The sequence below is a fragment of the Carassius carassius genome, chromosome 18 (genome assembly GCF_963082965.1).
Source record: "Carassius carassius chromosome 18, fCarCar2.1, whole genome shotgun sequence".
Taxonomy (NCBI): domain Eukaryota; kingdom Metazoa; phylum Chordata; class Actinopteri; order Cypriniformes; family Cyprinidae; genus Carassius; species Carassius carassius.
The window spans coordinates 4,885,182-4,907,172 of record NC_081772.1 but is presented as its reverse complement, the minus strand read 5'-3'; the positions used below and the strand labels follow the sequence as shown (position 1 = coordinate 4,907,172).

The following is a 21,991-nucleotide window of genomic DNA, read 5'->3' as shown; positions in this document are numbered from 1 at the left end:
ATTTCTATGATTGTCAAAATATATAAACATGTTCCATCAGGTGTTTGGCTGACAGCACACTGTAGGCATTGTCTGAACATGCGAGACGGGCCTCTTCCTTAATTACCTGCTCATTAACACCAATCTGAGGTTTAATGAGGCAGAATTATAAATGAGGCGTTCTTCGATAAAATCAGGGTGAAAAAATGTGAAATTATTAAGAGGGCATGTGTAATTAGTCCCGTAACGGTCAGTGTCAGTGAACACATGGACGTGTGCACGTGCTCAGCGTGCAGGTGATGTTTAACCAGGACTCTGTTCATTTATTTCTGGTTTCATTTATTTCTTCCTTGTCCCTGCTTAAATGAAGCCATGCTTTGAGGCTCTTTTTAAGTTTTAAGTTTCCAAACACCTGCAAAGATCCTGTTGTTGCCTCAAGACGTTGACATTTGAATTGTGTCCATACAGTCATAGTACCTACTATATTTGGTGTACAAGATAGTACAAGATGTCACAGCAACATAGTTCTCATGTGATGTTACCATGCTGGTCATATGACCTCATCATGTTGCATGTTGTTATTTTAACAATTGTGGCTAGAAAGGGAAGGTTAAGTTTAGTGCCTTTGCATTATGGTAAATATAGTAGGTATTAATGCGGTTATTCTCTGGCGTGCATAAAGAAAATGGGCATATTATGCACAGTACATGGCTAAATAAAACTAAAATTAAAACGTATTTTATTTACACTAGCTGCCAAGGCATCAATTCAAGTTCTACATTAAATAAAGTACAAATTAATAGGAAATATATAGACATACGTAACATAATATAAATTACAAACAACAACAACAAAATAACTAGAAATAATAAATAGAAAAAATCTAAATATTAACTATAGTAGTAATAGTGTACATATATACTTCAACAATAGTAACAACAGTATGTATATTAGTATGCAATTTCAGTATGCAACCATATACTGAATCCCACAATGCAATGCACTCTCTTTTGGTGTATCATGGACGTGGTGTTCTTAATTGCGATCTGACAGGATATTGTAAAAGTAGAAGAATATTTCAGACAGAGCCGAGACAGGAGCTTTACAATATCAAATCAGCAGTAAAAAAAAGCCCCCCACAAAAGACCTCGGTACTCTGAGCCTTTCATCTGTTCATACGCACAATAACACCTGCAAGCCTTTCAAAACTTCACTTATAGATAAGGCAGGAATAGAGGAAGTCTTCAACATCAAAGACAAGGCCTGTAGTTGCTAGAGGCCATTGTAATACAATGAAGAATCAAGACCATATACAGCCGTTGTGTCTAAGTGCCTCTAAATACTAGTACCATATGTGTTCATTGAGAATAGTCTGAAATCCAGAGAGAAAAAGAGAGGCAGAAATGTTGTTAGGGATGTGATAGGCTTCATTTCTACGCCAAGATTAAAGTATATATTTTTTCATAATAAAGTAAAACAGCTGCTTGCCAGACCAGTTGGCACTGCAAGATGTAGTAGATTTTTTTTTGCTCTTTTATAAGTCCCATTAAAACAAGCTGATGCAAGCACAATGTTACTGTGGTAGAACCTCTAACCTAGCTCTCAGACAGACAGCTTGTTAAGATAACACTGACAGACCAGCTGGCTTCCAGAAACATCCTGGAAATGTGTCAATTCTCTATAGTCAACTTGAAGTCAAAATGAACTCTTCCAGTGCACACAATAATAATAAAATAAATAATAATTAAATACTTAATATAAAAACGTTTTAAAAATCTATTTTTTTTTTACAATTTAAATACTAATACTGGTACTACTACTACTACTACTACTACTAATAGTAATAATAATAACTGACATATTAATTACATATCTAATTTAAATATTAATAAGAATATAAAAAGTTTTAATAAAATATGGTCTGTTTTGATTCATAAAGAATTAAAAAATCTGTTTATAACAAACCACTGGTGTGTTTATGTATCTCTAACTACATAACAGATGTCACTTGAACAAAGTCAGAATAGATTGATTACGGTTTCACAAACCTTACAAATTGATAACTTTTATTATTGCCTTATAAAGCTCGCATCACATTTTAATGGCTCTTGACTCATTTTACATAGGAAATTTTAACCTGCATTTCAGTGAGCGAGTCAGACTGACGGTTCAGTGAGGAAGTGAGTTGTCTGAATGATTCGGTCCAATGACTCCAGTGTTTGAATAGGAATCATTCAGCAAATGGTTCAACTGCGATTGAATGTTCCGAAGTGAAGTAAACCTCAACAGATTTCCCCTTCTCAGGGAGTAGGGAGCAATGAACACTGTGTAGGGACCATGTCAATGGGAACACTGTTCATGCACGAAGCTCACTTTTAACGAGCTGATTATCTGAATCAGGTGTGTTAACAAAGAGAGACATGCAAAATACGCAGAGATGGGGGGCGCGAAGACTGGGATTGAGAACCTCTGTACATTACATGAAGTTTTTCTCCTCTCGTCAGTTCACAACTTTCCATATTTCACTGAATATCCCATTTCACTCAGAAATTATATTTTATTGATATATATATACATGATTAGAATTCAGCATAGTCACTGAAAATTATTGATTTAGCCTACTTTTACTTCTATACAGTAACAGCAATCCCGAAACCTCAACTCTGTTCAAAGCAAAATGAAAGTCATCAGTCTGCCTACCTAGAGAGAATTACTTCGGGCAATGATTTCATGACTTTAGATTGAGGCAGAAATCAAAAAATAAATAAATCAGCGCATGCACCGAATGACCGCAAGCCTTTAATGAGGTACGATTGCGGCCCAACAGAGAGGTGAACGTGATGACAGGCCTCATGGATGTGGTTAGTCACAGCAGTAATGTAAGGTGTACTCACTCCTGGGCTCCCGCGGTCCATCCACCGTGACCTTTATGGCTCTGTGGTAAGTGGCCACTTGCGGTGGGTTTGTGAATACTGTAATCGTCAGGGTGAAGCTCTTCCCTGTGCAAACACAGATACATTTAAGGGCTTTACTCACTGTCAAAGCAAGACTGAGCATGCTTGTAATTCAGGGGACATTTAAAGATTTTAATATTAGCTATATTGATTTCAGAATACTTTTTGAGCTAGTGTTTTGTTTTATTTTAATGTTCTCAGAACAGAGATCAGTGGGCTGCTGGGAAATTGTGCACTGCTACAATCTAGACAGCTCACTTCCCTAAACACTGTTTCCAGACAATTTGTGCTCTCTGTTGGTTTAAAACAGGGGAACAAGGGATTAACATGACGCTCCAATGGTTCCTACTCATGAATGCCCCTGGTTCGCATATATATATATATATATATATATATATATATACAGTAAGGAAGTACAGTACACATTTTTGAATGCAGCCTGTGTCTCTCAATTTGGCTCAACCATAGTTGTGAGTTTGGAGGTGTGGCCATCTGTTTGACTGACCAATTGCAGACAAGGAGAGGGTTCGGGAAGCATCATTACTTTTACAATTTTGTGCACTGATTCTAAAAGCATTATATAAGCAAAAAATTATATAACACGCAAAAGACTCTTATGCAGACAGATAAGTTACCTTCGATGGTATGAGAAACCTTAGCACAGAACGCACACAGTCCTGTAATTTAATGAGCGCATTCTTACCGGCAATGTGGTGATGTGGTTTCACAATGGTGTTGGCTCGTAACTGATAGCTCAGCACACAGACTGACTACAATTATTCTAAGAATGTCATGTGTCCCTGTGTGACCGCGTGCCTCTGTTACCAAATCTCCCTGGAGAATTTCTCCACATGACATTGTGCAAGTGTAGATAAACACAAAACGATTAAGCTTAATAGAAAGACGCATGGTGTGATAATATAATCTGTAATAGGGTAAGCCTGTGTAAATACACATAAACTGTTATGAAGTGTATCGTTAGTTGCACTAGCAGTTAAACGTTCGGGCTTGCTTGAAATTGTTTTATATGATTTTAAAATACTTTCATGCTAAAATATTATAAGATAATGTTGTAGGTAAATATGAATTGTTCCTACATATCACCTGTATGCTAGTAGCCTAATTCTGCATTTTAATATATGCATATTTTTTTGAATAGATAGATAATGATAGAAAAGCATCAACTAGTGCCTAGCATCCATGGGAACTCCTTCAATATTGGTTAAAAAGCATCCCAGGATGATTTGTTTAACATACATTTTTTTCCATACTTCCATTTTTGGTTATTTCAATGGTTTGATAGCTGCTAGTATTCTAAAATGAAAGCATCAACAATTAAAAAGGTGTGGCCAAACTTTTTAACTGGTTTTGACAATCACGTGGGAACATGCAATGACTGAAAGTTAAGCTCATTTTTGATTTCCTGCACATGAATACATTTCCCAATGTAACCTGCATGATAAAGAATTTAAAAGGTTCAACAATCAGAATCTATCTAAATATTTCTCAAAAGGTGGACTGACCTCTTCCGCTTCGGCCCACAAAGCGCAAATCGTTGAATCGGGCCACCTGGTTCTTCATAACACCTGAAGCATTCCTGAGCTCAGCTGAATAATTCTCATCATTTCCGGCCATTACTGTGACCACCGTCCCATCAGGAACCTCTCCCAGGGCCACCACCTGTGGAGAGAACAATAATGCAAGGTTTTACACTGTGCATGTGTGCATATGCAAGACATTCGGATCAGCAGCTACTTCAGACAGTTCCTGTAAGTTATTTAATAGCAATATTTCATGCACATAATTGCATATAAATGCATATTTATGCAGACTTTGGAAAGAAAATGAGCAATTATAATTATTAACGATATTAATTAATATTATATATTAATATTACAACTAATAATAGTATATAGTATCATTATTTAAAACAAAAATATAACAGATACATTATTTTTAATGCAAAAGTGACGGTTGAAGGGATCAAAAAAGGTTCTGGTGAGAGGGCCTAGAAAATTATGAATTCATTTATTTAATAAATCTATATTTAGATTTTTCTTGTATGCCTATGCTGTGTGTGTGTCTATCTATCATTATAGCTATTAAACATTTAAAAAAATTAGGGTACAGATTTATTACTACAGTTGATATATTAGTCACATACAAATTGCACCCAAGGCAATATATTTGCATATCATTTTGCAACTCTATTTCATCATTACTAATCTAGCTACTTATCTGGCAAATTACCCTAACAGCTACCCACACCTGCACAGGCCTGACCAAAAACACAAGCCAAGAGCAAAGATTCTGCCCTAGGCCAGAATTACACATCAAACAATGAATAATGCCAGAGCAATTTCATTCTGTCTTATTAAGTTAAACCTTTTCCAGTTAAGTCTAGTGCTATTACGAATACACAAGCTGTTCACACACTCTTATAAATAGAGTATAAATAGTACAATGGCACGATTCAGTCCACTGACACACTAACTATCCGTGACAAATGGAAAAATTGTACAAGACAAACACATCAGAACTGACTGAAATTCATAAAATTATAAGAGGTACTTTTTGTAAATTGAAGCTGATAGAAATGTTACTATAAATAATAATAATTACAATCTAAATATACAATCTCAATCCCTAGCATATACCACACTTCACAAAATTTAAGCAACACTTTTCATATTTTGCCAGGTTAGGCTATATATTATCATTAATGCTGTTTAAATATGTTTAGAATATTAGAATACTGTAATTCTATTCGTATTTGTCATTGCTGCAGTCAACAGTGTGCTAAAACGGCATACAAGTTTGACCTCCACAAGCTTCATATTTTTCACTTGATAAAGTTATGTTGACATAAAAACTAACACACAACAATCGTCCAAAACAATTTCCACTTACACATTACTTTAATAAATGACTGCATTCATAAAGACTAAATTTAAAGCCGATTGAAAAACAAGCTCTTACCTTAAACGCAACAGGTAGCGTTTTATTACACCTCCAATGAGAAGGCAAAACCGAGCAGAGAAAGTTCGGACTGTCGGTCCGCACCAGTTCTGCGGGGTGGTCGGCGATGATCTCGGCCATGGAGCGGTTCTCTTGCGCGCGGAGTCTTGGCACCACCGCGCTGTCCTGCTGCTGCTGCTGTCCTGCGCTCGGGTTCACATCATTCATCTTCACCGACACCGGCGGACTGAACCTCCGGCCGGCGCTGGGATCTACGGGAATGCGCATCACAACAGTCGAAATTAGCCAAAGCCGAACGTATGTCCTCCGTTTGTGTAAACTGAGCGGCGTCAGTCCCTCTCCGCGCGCTCAGCGCTGCAGTCTGATGAGTTTGGGAAGTGCTGCGGGTTACACACACTCAAGCAGACTTCAATTGGCGCTTTGCGCGCAGTCGTCATTAACTACGTTTCCTGTATTAAAAGGCGCTTAATTCACAGCCACAAGGAGAATTCGCACGGTTTGGTCAGCTCTCAGAAAGGATTTTAAGACTTTATAGATCTTTTCATAACAGATTAGACAAACCGTTTAAAATTATTCAGAAGACATAGGTGTTTCCAACGTAACTAGAGCTCACTGGCACGCAATCGTTTCCAGTCCGGATAAAGACTTACAGTCGGTCGGATTTCGTTGTATATAAACAATAACAGTTATAAACAATAACAGTTACATTAGCATCGATAATAATAAATATTAGCTGATATTTTTTCTTTGGTGTGTAGGATCAGTGAAGTTTTGCGTAATCGCGCTCCCTGGAGAGCGCATGCAGGATCAAATTAGGCTTTAAAGGATGCAAAGATCTCAGGAGGCGATGAATAATGTTTGTTGCTTCCAATGTGGTTGGTCTTTGAAGACAGGGATTTCTCTTTTTTGTGGTTCATATAGTTCCAGCATCATGCAATTATTACACTGATGCTACTCGAACACGTTATGTCCTGATCACATCATACAATTGAAAATAAAGTCTTTCTGCAGCTACAGATCAGTGAGCATTTATATCTTCAGTCACTTTCCCTGTGAAAGTTTAAAACTGCACGGCTGTTATCACTTATAATAACTGAATGAAAACAGGATAAATTGCCTCTTGTGGTTCTAAATAGATTAAATTACTGCATTAAGAAAAAATGGTTTGCTTAAAATCAGTCACAGAAAGGACAGTATTAAATTAGGGACCTTTTTCTATGCACAATGACAATGGAGAAATGGCATGCGAAGAAATTAAATCATACATGGTGATTACAACATGAACTTCACACATTGTGTGTGTGTTTTCATATACTGGCCAAAGAAGAAAAACAATTTTTTGATTTTTTTTAAAATGCAGATTATATTTTGGATTCGGAAAGTACTAAATAATATTTATTTATATAGTTTTAATTTAGTAAATATTTTTTTAATCAATTTCTGTACAGGCACTTACCTTAACGTTTTGATTACAAAACAGAAAATAAAGCTATTGAACATTTCCACTATTATAGCCCAAGAAAAACATGTTGCCCTTTTGTAACAACATGCCCCAAGAGCTGGTTATATGTTGTCAAAATATAAGGGGTAAAATTGCACCATTAATAATACAAGATTTTTCAACAATAATTGAACAGTGAAACAATTCATATAATAGCAAAAATAATAATAAAAATACAATAATACCAATAATACCTAACCCTTAATAATAATAACAATAATAAAGTATTTGTTGTGTCCAACAAATACTATAATTATTAGATGTTTAACATTTAAAATACCCTCCTATCCAAAAAGAAAGGCTTTCATAGAAACTTCAGTGTTTAACTAAAAACTGCTCATATCTCTGAGAATGGGAGACTCATAGAGTGCTGTGATAATTTGAATGAGCCATAATGTCAGTATATATTCAAAATCACAATATACATTTGCTACACACACCTCTACCTCATGAAGCACAGACTAAACAGGCTGCCACTTTAACACCTATTGAGCAAAGTTTCTTATGAGTCCATGAACAATGTATCCATACACAGCCTTCAATATTCTGGCAGTGCAACTTAAGCACGTGTCAAATAATAATGCTAACTTTCCATCTCTCAGTGATACTGTAGATGGCAATCTCTCCCTCCGAGTCAACAGGCTCACGGATAGTAATTGACCCAAGTCATAAGTGTTGCAATATGTTTCACACATTTAAAAACAATAGCAGAATAATAGGTCCATAACTTTGATGGGAACACAGACACAGCCAATAAACCAAATAGCACACAAAGAAAGCATCTCATTTTTCTTGGCAGAAGCATGCAAGAGAAATCAAACTTGTTTAATCAGTGACAACAGTCAATCAAAATTTTACAAAAGCAACTTGAGCTGGAAAACGGTAAAGTAGCTTAGTACCACTCACATATATTGTATGAAAGTCTTGCAGGGTGGCATGAGTGGGGGTGGCGGTGGTCTCATGGGTACTTTTGGAGTATCTTGTACGTGGGAGGGATAGAAACAGCTTCAGGAAGCACTGACATGCATCTGGCACATTGTGAAAAATAGTTTGAGTTATACAAGTTGCGACTGAATTACACTCAATCTCCATTTGCCCCGAGCACTGAAAATGTGTTTAAGATTGGAGGTTATTAAAGATCAATTTACAATTCATAAAAAGATAAATCCGAGTTACAATGGTATTAAAAACACCATGTGTGCTATTCCAACAGTTTTTCCAGATTTTTGCTCAATCACTGATGTGTTTGGACAATAAAATATACCTAATGCAAAAAAGAGATGATTTATGTTAATTCCTCACAGATGCATGCTGTCAATCAGATGCACGCGAAATTTGTGGCTATCGATGATGCAAATAAAACTTAATAAGAGAAATAAAGCAACTGTCGACATGTCCAAACACAGAGGCGTGTTAAATCATATACACAACTAGATATCAAAGAGCATTTGTCACATCTGAATCCACTTTGTCAGTACAGTATGGCCGCCATCTGCCAGTAATATCAGCGTGGAGCAGCAAACACACGTGATCCGAGTGGCTCACTGTGCCTTGAGAGCTCTGCCCACTACTTTTCGGGCATCTTGTTTGATCTCCTAATGAGCCCAGAGGAGCCCACACAGCTGGCTATGATGTGCTACAAAGATGAGGGGTTAGAAGCCATCCACCGAGCAAGAACCCGGGATTACCACTCACTGTTCTGAGCGGTTTGTCACCAGACACTCATGTTGGATTCGAACCAGCTCAAACGCTGATGATGTGATAAACCGAATGCAACCGAACCCTTATCTGCTGATGGCATGATATGCCGAGCTCTTAACGGGGTTGACAGCGTAATCCAGCGCGGGTAGCTAATCAAAAACTGCCAGTGAATTGGAAAAGGACTGTTTCAACACAACCAGACAAGTAGTCATGCAAAAATAAAAAAATTATCCAGCAACTACACCCCCCCCCACCACCATGGTGATTTATAAGTGATGACACGGGACAAAGAAACCATTGTTGACTGGTAATGTAAACATGAAGAGACACTGAGCTCGAGAGTTTTAATGACATCCAAATGACTCCAATTCAGATTCATACAGCCCTGGGATTATGTAACGTGCTACATGAGTTTTTTCTCTGCTTCTTTCTCATCCCGCATTCTTTCGACGGTTGAGAGGAAAAGTACAGCCACTTAAGTCCCTGGATCAGGGCTCCATTTCACAGTGGTGCATTTTTTGAGACACTTAATTATGGCTTTATGTGGGGAGCAATTTGATGGGGCTATGGAGGCTTCCAATCTTAAATAGTTACTTTCCATCCTTGGCACGCTTCAGGAGAACATATGTGCACTAGCGGGATGGTGATGATTCATATGCAAAATTCATAGCCTTACCTCACCAGGAAGACCTTCTCAATATCCTTTTAACCCCCAGATTTAATCTGAGCCCATAATTGCCATTTTGTCATTGACTGGTTAGTGACATCAGCACTGCAGACAAGACCTTCAGGACTTTGGGTTGCCAGACAGCAAACTGGGCCCGTGTTATGGTTGCAAATTTCAGGAACATGATGGTTTTTTGAAAGTGCACTGTGTTCGTTATGGAAAGTGGAGTGGGCGGCCTGTGGTGGTGGTGGTGATGGAGAAGTGGGGGCTGGTTTTGGGGGGGGGTGGTGGTAGCGGCAGGCTACAAAGACAATTTCCCTTTTGCTCTCATTGGCATGACTGTCTGCCGCCTCTAGCCTTCATGGAGGTCCTTAATTGAGATCACTTGCACATAAAAATAGGAACAGAAAAGGAACTTTTGCGGCTTGTGAAGGGGAAAGGGGGAATATAATTGCTGTTAATATGCGACAAAGGCTCCCATTAAAATACTCTTAACATTGAAGTCAAGTATAGGAGACAGAGGGCAATTGCTAATGTGACGGTTTGGAGATTTATCATCTTCCCTGACTTCAAGAACTGTGTAAGTGTGTGACTAGTTTTGTATCGGTCCAGTTCCCCCATGTGAATTGTGTGTGTTGAGAAACGTTTCACACTGATATTCCAATGAAGCCTATAACTGGAATTTGTCAACAGGTAGAAATACATTGTTTATAAATATTAAAGATATAATAATGAAATATTGAGTTTGTGTCTATTTTTACTTGCTGCATTTACGTTTTTGCATAATGAGGTAACCATTTTCTATGAGTTTCAATGAAAACCATTCTCTTTGGATTGGATTGGATTTTTACATTACATAAGAACGAAACTACAATCATTTATACATTCAATAATCACAAAATACATTTTTTTTAAGATTAATATTACAAAAGAATTTAAGATATGCCAGCGGTGTGTATTTGTGGTGACTCTTTCTGCCAGTTACATAGTGGAAAACAAGTGGAGGCACAACGGTTAATTCAGCAGGGATTTTAAAAAAAAAAGTACATTTTGTTTAATGCAAGTTACTCAATATTTACTTTTTTTTATCCAATTCAAAGTATTATTGCTTAAGTGGTAAAATACTGTCTTTTTGGGCACTGTTTCTGTTGTTTTATCAGCCGAAACCTCACAAAACCTAAAATAAAACATTTACTTCTATTGAGATGCATAGGTTAGGGTTTGCATATCCAACTGACATCTGCGGTGTAACTGAGCGAGTGTGGATTGGTGATTTATTCAGCAGAGTCTGAGGAATAATCAAGGGATCAGTCTAAAGCAGACCCTCACACCAAGCACTCCTGGACGAGGGTCGGGTATCACTTCTGTACAAGAGCAAGCTTATTTTGGACCAGATTAACCTTGAGAATTCCACCTCACACTTTTCCCTTCCGCTGTGGATTGCACGGTTCTATACTTCCTCTCTGAAACGGCCTGGTTAGTTGAAAAATATTAACAGTTATTATGCCGTTCTCATGTATCCACAGTCAGTTAGTGTGCAAGGTAAAACTAATGGCAGATTTATGTGGGGGGATTTCACCTCGTCCCGCAGTAGATTGAAGATGATTTATTGGCTGTATAATACGAACTACTGATGGATTGAGTAACTGGAGGACAACCTAAACAGGCAGGTATCCAGAAAGCAACTCGCAAGGGAACTATCCCATCACCTCGCTGCTGTACAGCTCCGGCTTTATTTCACTGTTTGGATACAGGAGGGTTCATGCTCAGGTGTTTAAAATAGAAAAAGTCTGGATGAAAGAAAAAAGGAGCTGCCAAGAGTTGCTTTCTCTTGAATGTAAACCTTAGGAAAGCGGTAAGATATAACCTGGCTATATGTGCACAGCAGTGGATAAAATGAATTATTCCAGCATGTCAAAATCTGTGGGACCAGGTGATTTGCTTGGCTACTATTCTGATATTTATTTTGCATAAAAATAAGGCTGCCATTGTTTGCTTGGAATTTTGTCATTCTCATGGGGGAGCAAACCTGTCCAGCTTTCTATTCTTTCAAGACATTTCAACTATAGTTGGTCGTTCCCGGTGCTTAAGGGAAAACGGTAACACAACCCAAAAACCTAAGAAAAAAAAAGTTTAGTCTTCTCAGTCTCCGACTCTCGTGAAGGTTACTGCAACAGGCTAAATGTGATAGCAGGGAGGTAATTGAGAGAAAATGCTACTGCAATAGGGTAATGATACTGCCACAATGACTTTAGGGTTTAACCAACTCCAGCCTGCAAAGATTATATTCAACCTCTTTGAACTCTCTCACCCTGTTACAGCACTGGAAGTTGATTGAATGTGTTTAAATGGCCTAAAAAATAATCGGTTCTCAACATGCAGACATCTCTTTTTAAATCCATAGCAAGATAAATGTTCTATAATAATAGATATTCTTGAGGCACCCCTGAAGATGATATACAAGTGAATGTGTTCCAATAGATTGAAATGATTAATGACTTTCGCAGCTCTTTTTTGTGCAGCTACACTGAAACTTCAGTAAACGCAAAAGCAATTTTTCCACAGCAGCCAAAATGTGTGCCACATTTTGAAATCCAACTGATATCTAATTTAGGCTATTGAACCAAACTCAGAACATTTGACTGACTTCCCGAATCCCATTGGGAGAATTTATATTATTTGTAATCGCAGCACTTTAGGAGAGATACGCCTGTGGTTTGCCTGCGACACACCAGTACAATCTGGACATTTTCAGAATTGAACAAAATAACTCTTTGGCATCTAACTGCAGGGAGCTCAGATGTCTCAAATTCACTGCATTGCTCAGTTTATTTAACTCCTAAAAAGAGGGTCAAACAACAATAAAATGTCTAAATTATAAAAAATGTACTAAGCCTTACAGCAATTGTGACTTTTTGAAACGCAATATTCTCCACACATTATGATATTTTATTAACATTATTAATATGAAAGGATAAAAATAAATGTAATGTGTTAAAAAAAATTCACTCATAAACTGCTGCAAGTATTACATTGAATTAAATATGATTTTCTTTTTTAAGTTGAGTGACTGACATAGTGTTTTCTACTAAAACTAAAGATGCCGTGACTAGAAAAATAATATTACCCTCGTGAAGATCTCCACTAGACATCAAGATCTTGATCTAAATGTGCAGCACATTTAAGTCTAATTAAATCAACATAAGTTCCTTTGCTGGTAAAAAGCCCTGGAGGCCATCCAATTACACTAATTATATATGTTATTGTGTAAATGGCCCCAGGGCCAGACTGTTTGATCTTAATAAAACACCAATTTCACCAATCAAATGGAAATAAATCACACAACAAAACAGAAAACTGTGAAAACGTTTTGTACTTTAAAAACAGTTGCCTCCTATGAACTTAACCCTCAAGGAACTATAAATCAGTGCTTCTCAACCCAACATGTGCAGGTCTGTTCTGATTGGTCTGGAGACAACAGCGGAAATAAAACACTAAATGCACATGACATGCAATGACATGACATATTCCTATTCGGTTTATTTTGTTATTTTTTATTTATTTATGTATACATATAAAGTCAGAATTTTACATTTTTGTCTAGCGGTTGGTCTAGCATCTCACAATTATTGTGATACCATTCTTCTTAGAAATCTCAGTTTACATGTCACAATTATGTGTTTTTTTTTTTTTGTTTCTGCTAAAAAAGAAAAAGACTTTCTTCTATTTCAAAATACTTTCTTCTATTTTTCTTCTCAGAACTACGAGTTAATATGTTGAATTTGCAAGTTATAAACTTGCAAGCTGGTTGTTATAAATATGCAAATTGAGAGTTTACAGCAAATACAACTTTATCTCATAACACTTTTTCATGCAATTCATATCTTACAATTTAGAGATTATATATTTAGAGTTTAAATCTAACAATTCTGAAAAAGGTATGATTTGTGAGATGAAAATTCACAGTTGACGTTTTGTTAGATTTTTTTTATTCTACAGCAGAAACGAGATTTCATAGCATGTAGACCCAAACACAAAAATAAATGCATACACTTAGCACTTAGCATGACGACACATCACCACAGGGTCATGCCGAAGGCAAATAGCAGTAAAAAGCTGGCTCTGTTAGACTTGGGTTAACCGTACTGTAATTCTGAAGCCCTGAGGAGTGTACCAGTGGCAATTTGGTTGCTGTTTACCAGAGAGATAAATTCCACTGTCCCTGAAGGGCAAGGTCATGGGCAGCGCCACGCTTGGGCTGAGTGTGTATACCGGTGGTCAACTGTAGGTTGGTATGAACATGTGGCTGGAGTGAGTTCACATATATGTGGGATTGTTTTAAGGACTATTTGAATTTGGATGACAACGAGCTCCTTTGTATCCACAGAGGGTCTTCCAGATGCTTATTTCTCAGTTAATTTTTGATTAAAAGAAGCTTTTGAAATTGCAAAGCAACATGATGCCAGAGATTATGTCTTCACACTCTTCGGCAGTCATCATTTTAATTTATTTTGTATTTTGTACTTACAACAATTACCACTTTAAATACACTGTTCCCACAGTTTGTTGCTTTTTAAGTTGTGATTAATTTGAAGTTTGTTGAATGAAGAATGAGAGACCAAAATATGACTAAAGAAAGCACATTCATGTATGTCAAGTATAATCTTTCCAGACAATAGTGCCTTTCTTCTAAAGAAAAAAAAAAGACATTAAGAATAAAAAGACTGGCCTAAAAATACTGCTGTCATGTAAATGCTGTCATTCATTCTTTGAAGTGCATTTTCTCACAGAGTGTTTCTGTTGTCACTAAGAGTTTGAAACAATAGCTGGGTTTCCATCCACATATTTTTATGCAAATTTCAGGATACTGCATAAAAATCTTGAAAAAAAAAACTCTTAAAGACAAATGATGAAGGAAACATTTTACCAAAAAAACAAAAAACAAAAAAAAATTCACTTCTCTGTTCACAAATAGTTTTTGCAATATTATGATTTTTCATTTGGTGATATGTGAGATCAATCCCATAAAATAAATTTCAAGAAAAATATTAAACAGCAAAAAAACTTTATATTGATATTAATAAGAAATATTTCTTGTGCATCAAATCAGCATATTAGAATGATTTCTGAAGGATCATGTGACACTGAAGACTGAATTAATGATGCTGAAAATTCAGCTTTGTATCACAGGATACAAACAGGATATATTCAAATAGAAAACAGTTATTTTAAACGGTAATATTTCACAGTAATACAGTTTTATTATATTTTCGATCAAATAAATGCAGTCTTGGTGAGAACAAGAGACTTCTTTTGAAAACATATAAAAAAATCTAACTGATGCCAAGTTTCTATCATAGAACATTACAAATAAGCCACTTGTGAAGTTTGATAGTTAGGATGCCCTCTGAGTAGCCAGTAGTTGGCAGTGAATTAGCTCACTACTTTGGAACAGAGCAGATGTGAAGAAAAAAAAAAAAATCGCAATATGCTTTAAATCCTCAAGTTTTTTGTTAAATCTGTGTTTTTGCCATTCTCTCGCCTAAAAGAACAGACATTCCATTTCCCACATACACATCAAAACAACACAGAGACATGCCACCAGCAAATCAACTAATGTGCTGTAATTATATGTTACCACTTTGAAGTGCCTAGTATTTGCTTCCCGTGCATATTTACCCTTACTATTCAAAGAACATTAAAGAGCATCTAAAATCAAACTCAGGAGGACACATTGAAGTGTAAAAGACCTGTCCTGTTTGACTAAAGTTCAAAGACCTGTTTTGAAAACTTTAAAGGGCTTTCTCTCTGTAGCCTGCCTGAATACGTGTTGAGTAAATTGAATTAAGAGCTAAAAAGAATATCCAGCCCCTTGCATGGATTTCCCAGGACACTATTAGTGTGACATCAAAGGCAATTACCAAACGCAGTGCCAAGGTGTGCGCTTTTCGTCTCTCTCTCTGGCCTTTGTGCTGCATGCATATTTCATTCCGGCCTTTGTGAAAGTGTGTGTGGGGCACTGTAGGCTGAAACGCCTCCCAGAAACCTTTGTGTCCAGTGCAGGACACAGCACAGGTGGCATGTCAGTGATTCGAGGGGGGTTTTACAACACATTAGGGCCTTTTGTGCCGAGTGTGATTGAGCTATCGCGTTTAAAATGTGTGGGAGGAAACAAGACGAGGGCGATGAAGAAGACACAAAGGCCTCCACCGAAGCAGATGGGTGGTGTCTGATCTGGCCGTTTGTCTCTTGTGACATACTACTGCTCCAGTTCTGAGGCGCAAGGTGATCCCTGCCTTTTTACTTCTTCCTGTTCGTGTCACTGAGCCACTCAGATTACAGCATTAGGCTTGTGTGGGCGTCCACAGCCAGGGCTGGTGTCACAGTGCCAACAAACTGCTCTTCAGGTGTGCAATTGATCCATTTAACACCTCTGCCCTTAAGGGGCTGTGTGGGATGGTAATTGAACCAAATTAAGAGATGGTACCTGTTGCATCATGACGCTATATGTCCAGCCTTTGTCATTTCCGGCACTCAGTCTGTGCATATGCTGCCACCATGACAAAAGAGATCAGTTTCATGCTCTTCAGCTGTATGACTAAGTGCATTAATCAAATTACTTCTTTCTTTTCGCATTCATCAGTTCCTACCAGTTTCATCTGGAGGATCAAAGACTGGTGTGGCACACAATAATATATCCCACCCATGTTAATCAAAATTTAACAGACATTATTTATTATTTATCTAGCTAATTCATTATTTATTTACCTCTCATGTTAATCTTAGGTTTTGGACACGTACAGTCATCACATATAATTTCAGCTCACATCAATTTCAGTGGTGCTGTAAAATAAAGTCATATAATTAAAGTGCTACACACATTTATTTATATAGCGCATATCATAATATCCATGATTTTAAATCATGTTGGGGACTTCTGAAATGAAAATGAATGTTACATTTGTATCTGATGTTTTCATAGACACCATTTATCTTACACTATGATCAAGCATTCGATATGATAATATTTTGGTCACAACTCTGTCATCATTTACTCAACCTCAAGTCTTTTCAAACTTGTAACACAAAAGAAAACATGTTACATGAATGACGCTGGTGTCCACACAACACTGGACCCCATTGACGTGATTGTATGGATACAAATATTTGTAAATATCCTCTTTTATGTTCCACAGAAGAAAGAACATCATACAGATTTGGAACGACAGAGTATATGATGACATTTACAATTTGGGATGAACTTTCACGTTAACATTCTTTTAATTGAAACCGAGTTACAGCAAAAACTCAACATTTTTAAAAAGAGAACTCAAATTTTCATTTACACGATAGATAGATAGATAGATAGATAGATAGATAGATAGATAGATAGATAGATAGATAGATAGATAGATAGATAGATATATTAGCGAATGAATACACCCCAAGGACCATTGAATATCTAAAATTGCTGTCGAAATTACATGTTTGCTTGCCAGCTACAATTAAATAGCACTAAATGAATATGGCTTTGATGATATTTTTTAGTTGGTCCTCTCCTTCACAGAAGCTGCAGCTCAGGGTCAGAGATTTTCCCCTCGCTTCAATTACCTATTGATGAGAGGGCTTCTCTGCTCTGGCACTGTTTTGGAAAAAGTAAGTCTGGTTTGCTTTTAAGATGTCTCAGGAATGATGGCGGGTTGTGGGATCTGAGCAGACGACACAGGCAACAGAAGCTGCCTTTTAATACTTTGTCTGATGTTACTCACAAATTATTTGGAATTCTTGGATTCTCTGGAATGCTTATGGACTTTGAGTCCTTAGAGTCACTAAACAGACTTCGTTTCTTTCCTCACTCTTAGTTTATTATTATTTTATTTTTTTATAATTCTCTCTTATATTATTGCTAAATGATAATAGCTACCATGGGATAATAGTCAATACTGTACGTACGGCTCGGTTTTGATAATTAGCAACAAAATATGCCCTTGAGAAACCTAGAGAGTTTGTCTCATGCCACACATGTAGACAATTACTCCACACCCATCTGCCATTAGGCAGCGTTACAGAGAATATTTTCTACTTAATTAAATCCAAATCTCTCAATAGTGGAGCCTGAATGAAATATAATGTGTCTGTTTGGGTCTGGATTCTTTTCTGCTGTCTCCTTCTTCATCGGTCGTGATATATATCAGCTCCCACTAATGTGAAAATTTTAAAACGATATAATTTTAAATGAGTTCAAATATATAAATGTGTTTATTAAATACATTTGCAAATATGTAAAATGCATTAAGTTAAACTGATCAACATGTGTCACACACACTTTAAACTTTACAGAGACCTCAGTGCTGTATGTTTAAAATAATATTAGTAACTTCAAAAAATAGCCTTTTATTTTCATCACCATATTTTTCTGATATGTTCTTCTGATCTGAACAAAATCTATAAACCAGATAATACTAAAAAGAGGTTTAAATCTGAATCACAAAGTCACAAAATTAAGTCAACAAAACTTAAAAACACTGAAGAAATATACTATAAAATAACTATTACAGTACTCATGTTTTATATCTGGAGTGTTTAAGAACCCGCACAGTAGTAATTTCTTTCATGAATGACATATAAAGCATGCAAGTTGAAGTAATTTTGAGCTATTAGACTGGACTGGTTGTCTCTAATATCACAAACAGACCATGAGGGTTAAACAGATCTGGTATTAGAATGCAATTATCCACCAAATCTAAAATGTTGCTTTAAATCAAAATATTTTAAAATATTGCATATCACTGAGAATTTAAACCTAGCATCTGCAGTACCTCTTGTAATAAAACCACACAGAAATTGAACAAAGGTAGGGTATCAGGTGGGCTTTTTAAGAAATGCTCCCCATCAGCAAGTGCTAAGCTGTCCCCATCCTGTTCTCATCCTAGTCTAGTCTTACCCCTGGGAGCATGCCGAGGATCAGAGGTTAACATGCTAATAGAAGGCACTGATTGCTGCAAGTGGCTCTCGGCAGAGAACAGCACGAGTGCTGAGGGAACAGACCTCGCACAGCTGTGTTTGCAAAGCAGACCTTCAGACCTGAAAACAGCTTTACAACATTTCTCTTGGAGGATTCTGCAAAAGCCATACATCAGAATGAATGGGTTCTCTTACTTTCCCTCCATGACATGAGAAAGTCATATTTCTTTATGCACAATATAGATTTGTGCTTGCCGGTTAGTTAGTTAGTTTTTTTAAATTTCAGACAGTCTTATATACTGTTATACAGTATATATATAGTACATAATATAGTATTTTTTTTCTCTGCATGGTGTCAACAAACATAATAAATTATAAAGAGAATATGATTTTCTGCAAAGTGAGCATGATTTAAAAATAAATATAATTCTGGAGCCCTCAATGGCACAGCAATAATAATAATAATACATTTTCATATATATACACACATATATATATATATATACACACATATATATATATATATAAATTCAGGCAAGCAGACTTAGAAAGATGCCTAGTTAAGATGTTCACTATATTTTTAATCAAATAAATTTTTTTCAGTATATTTCTCAACTTTTTAAGACTTTAAGGTGCCTTTCTCAACTCTAACGCTTCTGTGCTTTCAGCTTGTACACACACCCACTAACCTAACAGTCAAACATTCACTTAGTTTCTTTTATATTAGATTTCACACCCTTGCCTTTATGATGCACATCCCAAAAGACATGCATTATGCTGAAAATGACACTCCAGCACCCGATCTTTCCTACATGGGTTCCTGCATGCAGCCAGGCTTTCCGAAGGCTGGCCTAGCAGAATATTTGTAAACATCAACACATGATTGTTGCCTCTCAAAACACAAATCCTTATAATACACTCTACAGCATGGTCAAAACCAGGGTGAAAACCACTTACCCCAGAAGAAGTTCTGCTGACATGGGGTCACAGAACTAAAGAGGCTGTTGGATGCCATGGTCGCCCAAATTTTGTTTCTCTGTGGTTTTCGGTGACCCTTGATGCCTCTTAGTTTGAGAGTGCGTGGTGTGCCAGGGGAAGATGCAAAAAAGGAAAAAACCACAAAAACATCCACAAAAAATGCGTTTTTGCATCAACTATTTTCATGACCACAAGTAATGACCAGTTCTGGTTTAGGAAAAAATAAAAAAATCTATCGCCTTTTTGGACAACACAGCGCCAAGCAAGCTGCAGAGGATAGCGTACTTACTGGTTGGTGCGGTCCTCAAACCTGAAGTTGACCGGCGACAGTTAACCATTTACGTGCCGCAGTGCAAAAATCCTAAACTGAACTTTTCTGTGGTTCTGTGGTTGCTCGGGAGGTGAGCAGAGCCTTCACACAAACCCAAAGAGGCACAAGCCTTTAAAAAATCTTTTTTCTGTCCCTCAGAACACTGTCACTGGAGAAGCAGGGTCACATGCTTGTGACATCACTGCAGTGGTGTGGGCCAACTTTTTTCCTCCGCTGCCGTCCTCTGTTTTCCTTCTTCTGGAGACGCGTGGTTCGCCGGCTCTTACTGGCACCGAAGAGGGAAGGGGTGGGTGTGATGCTGCTGCTCACCACTTGTGAGTCATGAGAGCGTCTCCCTCTCTGCATGTGTTCACACTTCTTTCCCTCCTGCTCTTTTTCTACCTCTCCATCCTTCTTAGTCGGTTGACATGCTGCAGCCTGTCCCCACTGACCCTAAGGTGATGTGAGGATAGCTGCTTATAATGTGGAGGTGTGCATCTCTTCTTTCAGTTTCTTACTCATAGGCACATAACATATGCCTGGCACTGTGCATCTATCTTAGTATGAGTGTGCGTGTGTGAAGTCACCCTTTCTGTTCTCGAAATGAGGGATTCCTGTAAGAGACAATGCATTATTTGGTACCTGACAGCCGGGTGTGTGAAGAAGAGCATGTGACAAACCACTATCACGCTCTGTGACTCACCGGTTTCACACGGCACGCAGATGTATGCCTGGCAGTGTCTCTGGGTGGCTCTGTGATCCTGCTTGTAGGTATTTGTTTAAACAGATCAAGAACGATGTCGTTAGAATGTATAAAAAGTCTGGAATGTATGGAATGTATCAGATATTTAATTTCAGTGCAAAGTCAACCTGATTGCAAAAAATTATTTTCTCCTTCAGACTTAAGACTTCAGACCTTTTTTTTTATGTTTTCCATTAAAAATATCTAAACATTCCTTAAAAAAAAAAAAAATTCCCATCAAGTAGTGGTGATATGTGACAAAACGAGACATTGTTGATTTATACGTCATGTTGTTCTGTGCATGCAACTTTAGAGACGAGTGACCTGGTGCTCAGTGAAGCAGTTTAAAAAAAATAAATAATTATTCACAGACCCCGTGCAGCATTGCATATTGAAATAAAATAATAAGGTAATTTCTGGTTCAAGTTTAATGCAGTATTCATTCAAAACGTTTTTGCCCTTTTAAACGCCTTCAGAGTAAACTGTTATTCCCTTGCAGTGTAGCAAACTACCTAAAAAAACTATTAACTGCAGTTTAAATATATTAAATCATCAGTAGCTTGAAGCTTAGCTATGTACCGGTACAGTTTCACAGTTACATGATAAACAGGTAAGCTAAGCTTATAAACAATGCTATTGTATTGCTTGCACAAAATTATGTGACACATGGACTTGTTGGGGGAAAACATCTATAGCACCACAATATACCTTAAAGGACTTTCAACTGAATATTTAAATGCTTCAGAAAGTGAAACACATTCTACAATTTGAATAACACTTTTAATTTAAGTTTTTTTTTTTTTTTTGCTATGTTAATTATGAAAGACATTAAACAATATCAAGGCACACCCAGCGGCTCAAAGCTCATTACCAATTCTTGTGTAAATATTTTTTCTCTCTCTTCACACCCACATCACAAATGCATTACACTTACTTAAATATTAGCATTGTCTCTTATCTAAATATGACAATGTGCTACTTGATGGTAATACAACCACCCTTATTATTGTCACTTGATGTCATTAAATAGTCATGAAAAAATACATTTCAGACATACACGTACCATTCAAAAGTGAAAATATACTGAATCTTATTTAATAAAATAACTAATTTGTGTGAATACCACTATTTAATTAGTGATTTTACTAATAATAATAATAATAATAAAACTGTTTCCAAGGTAGTTAATTTTAAACATAATATTTAAAATCTGCAA

At 36.9% G+C, this 21,991-nt stretch overlaps 1 protein-coding gene across 4 annotated transcripts in view; it reads right to left on the bottom strand.

The window, feature by feature from the left end:
* The window catches only part of LOC132092170 (runt-related transcription factor 2-like), a 50,778-nt gene extending 30,535 nt beyond the window's left edge, over positions 1-20,243 (bottom strand). Inside the window, exons 1-4 of one of the 4 annotated variants that reach the window (XM_059498279.1) lie at positions 19,703-20,243; positions 5,913-6,163; positions 4,457-4,613; positions 2,874-2,978 (exon numbers count right to left, since the gene is read on the bottom strand). In XM_059498279.1, coding sequence (XP_059354262.1) covers positions 2,874-2,978; positions 4,457-4,613; positions 5,913-6,163; positions 19,703-19,760 — 571 coding nt within the window. In that variant the 5' untranslated portion in view covers positions 19,761-20,243. The remainder of the gene's footprint in view (positions 1-2,873; positions 2,979-4,456; positions 4,614-5,912; positions 6,164-19,702) is intronic. The other 3 variants (XM_059498277.1, XM_059498280.1, XM_059498278.1) reach the window with 3 other exon arrangements.
* Positions 20,244-21,991: the final 1,748 nt, after the last annotated feature.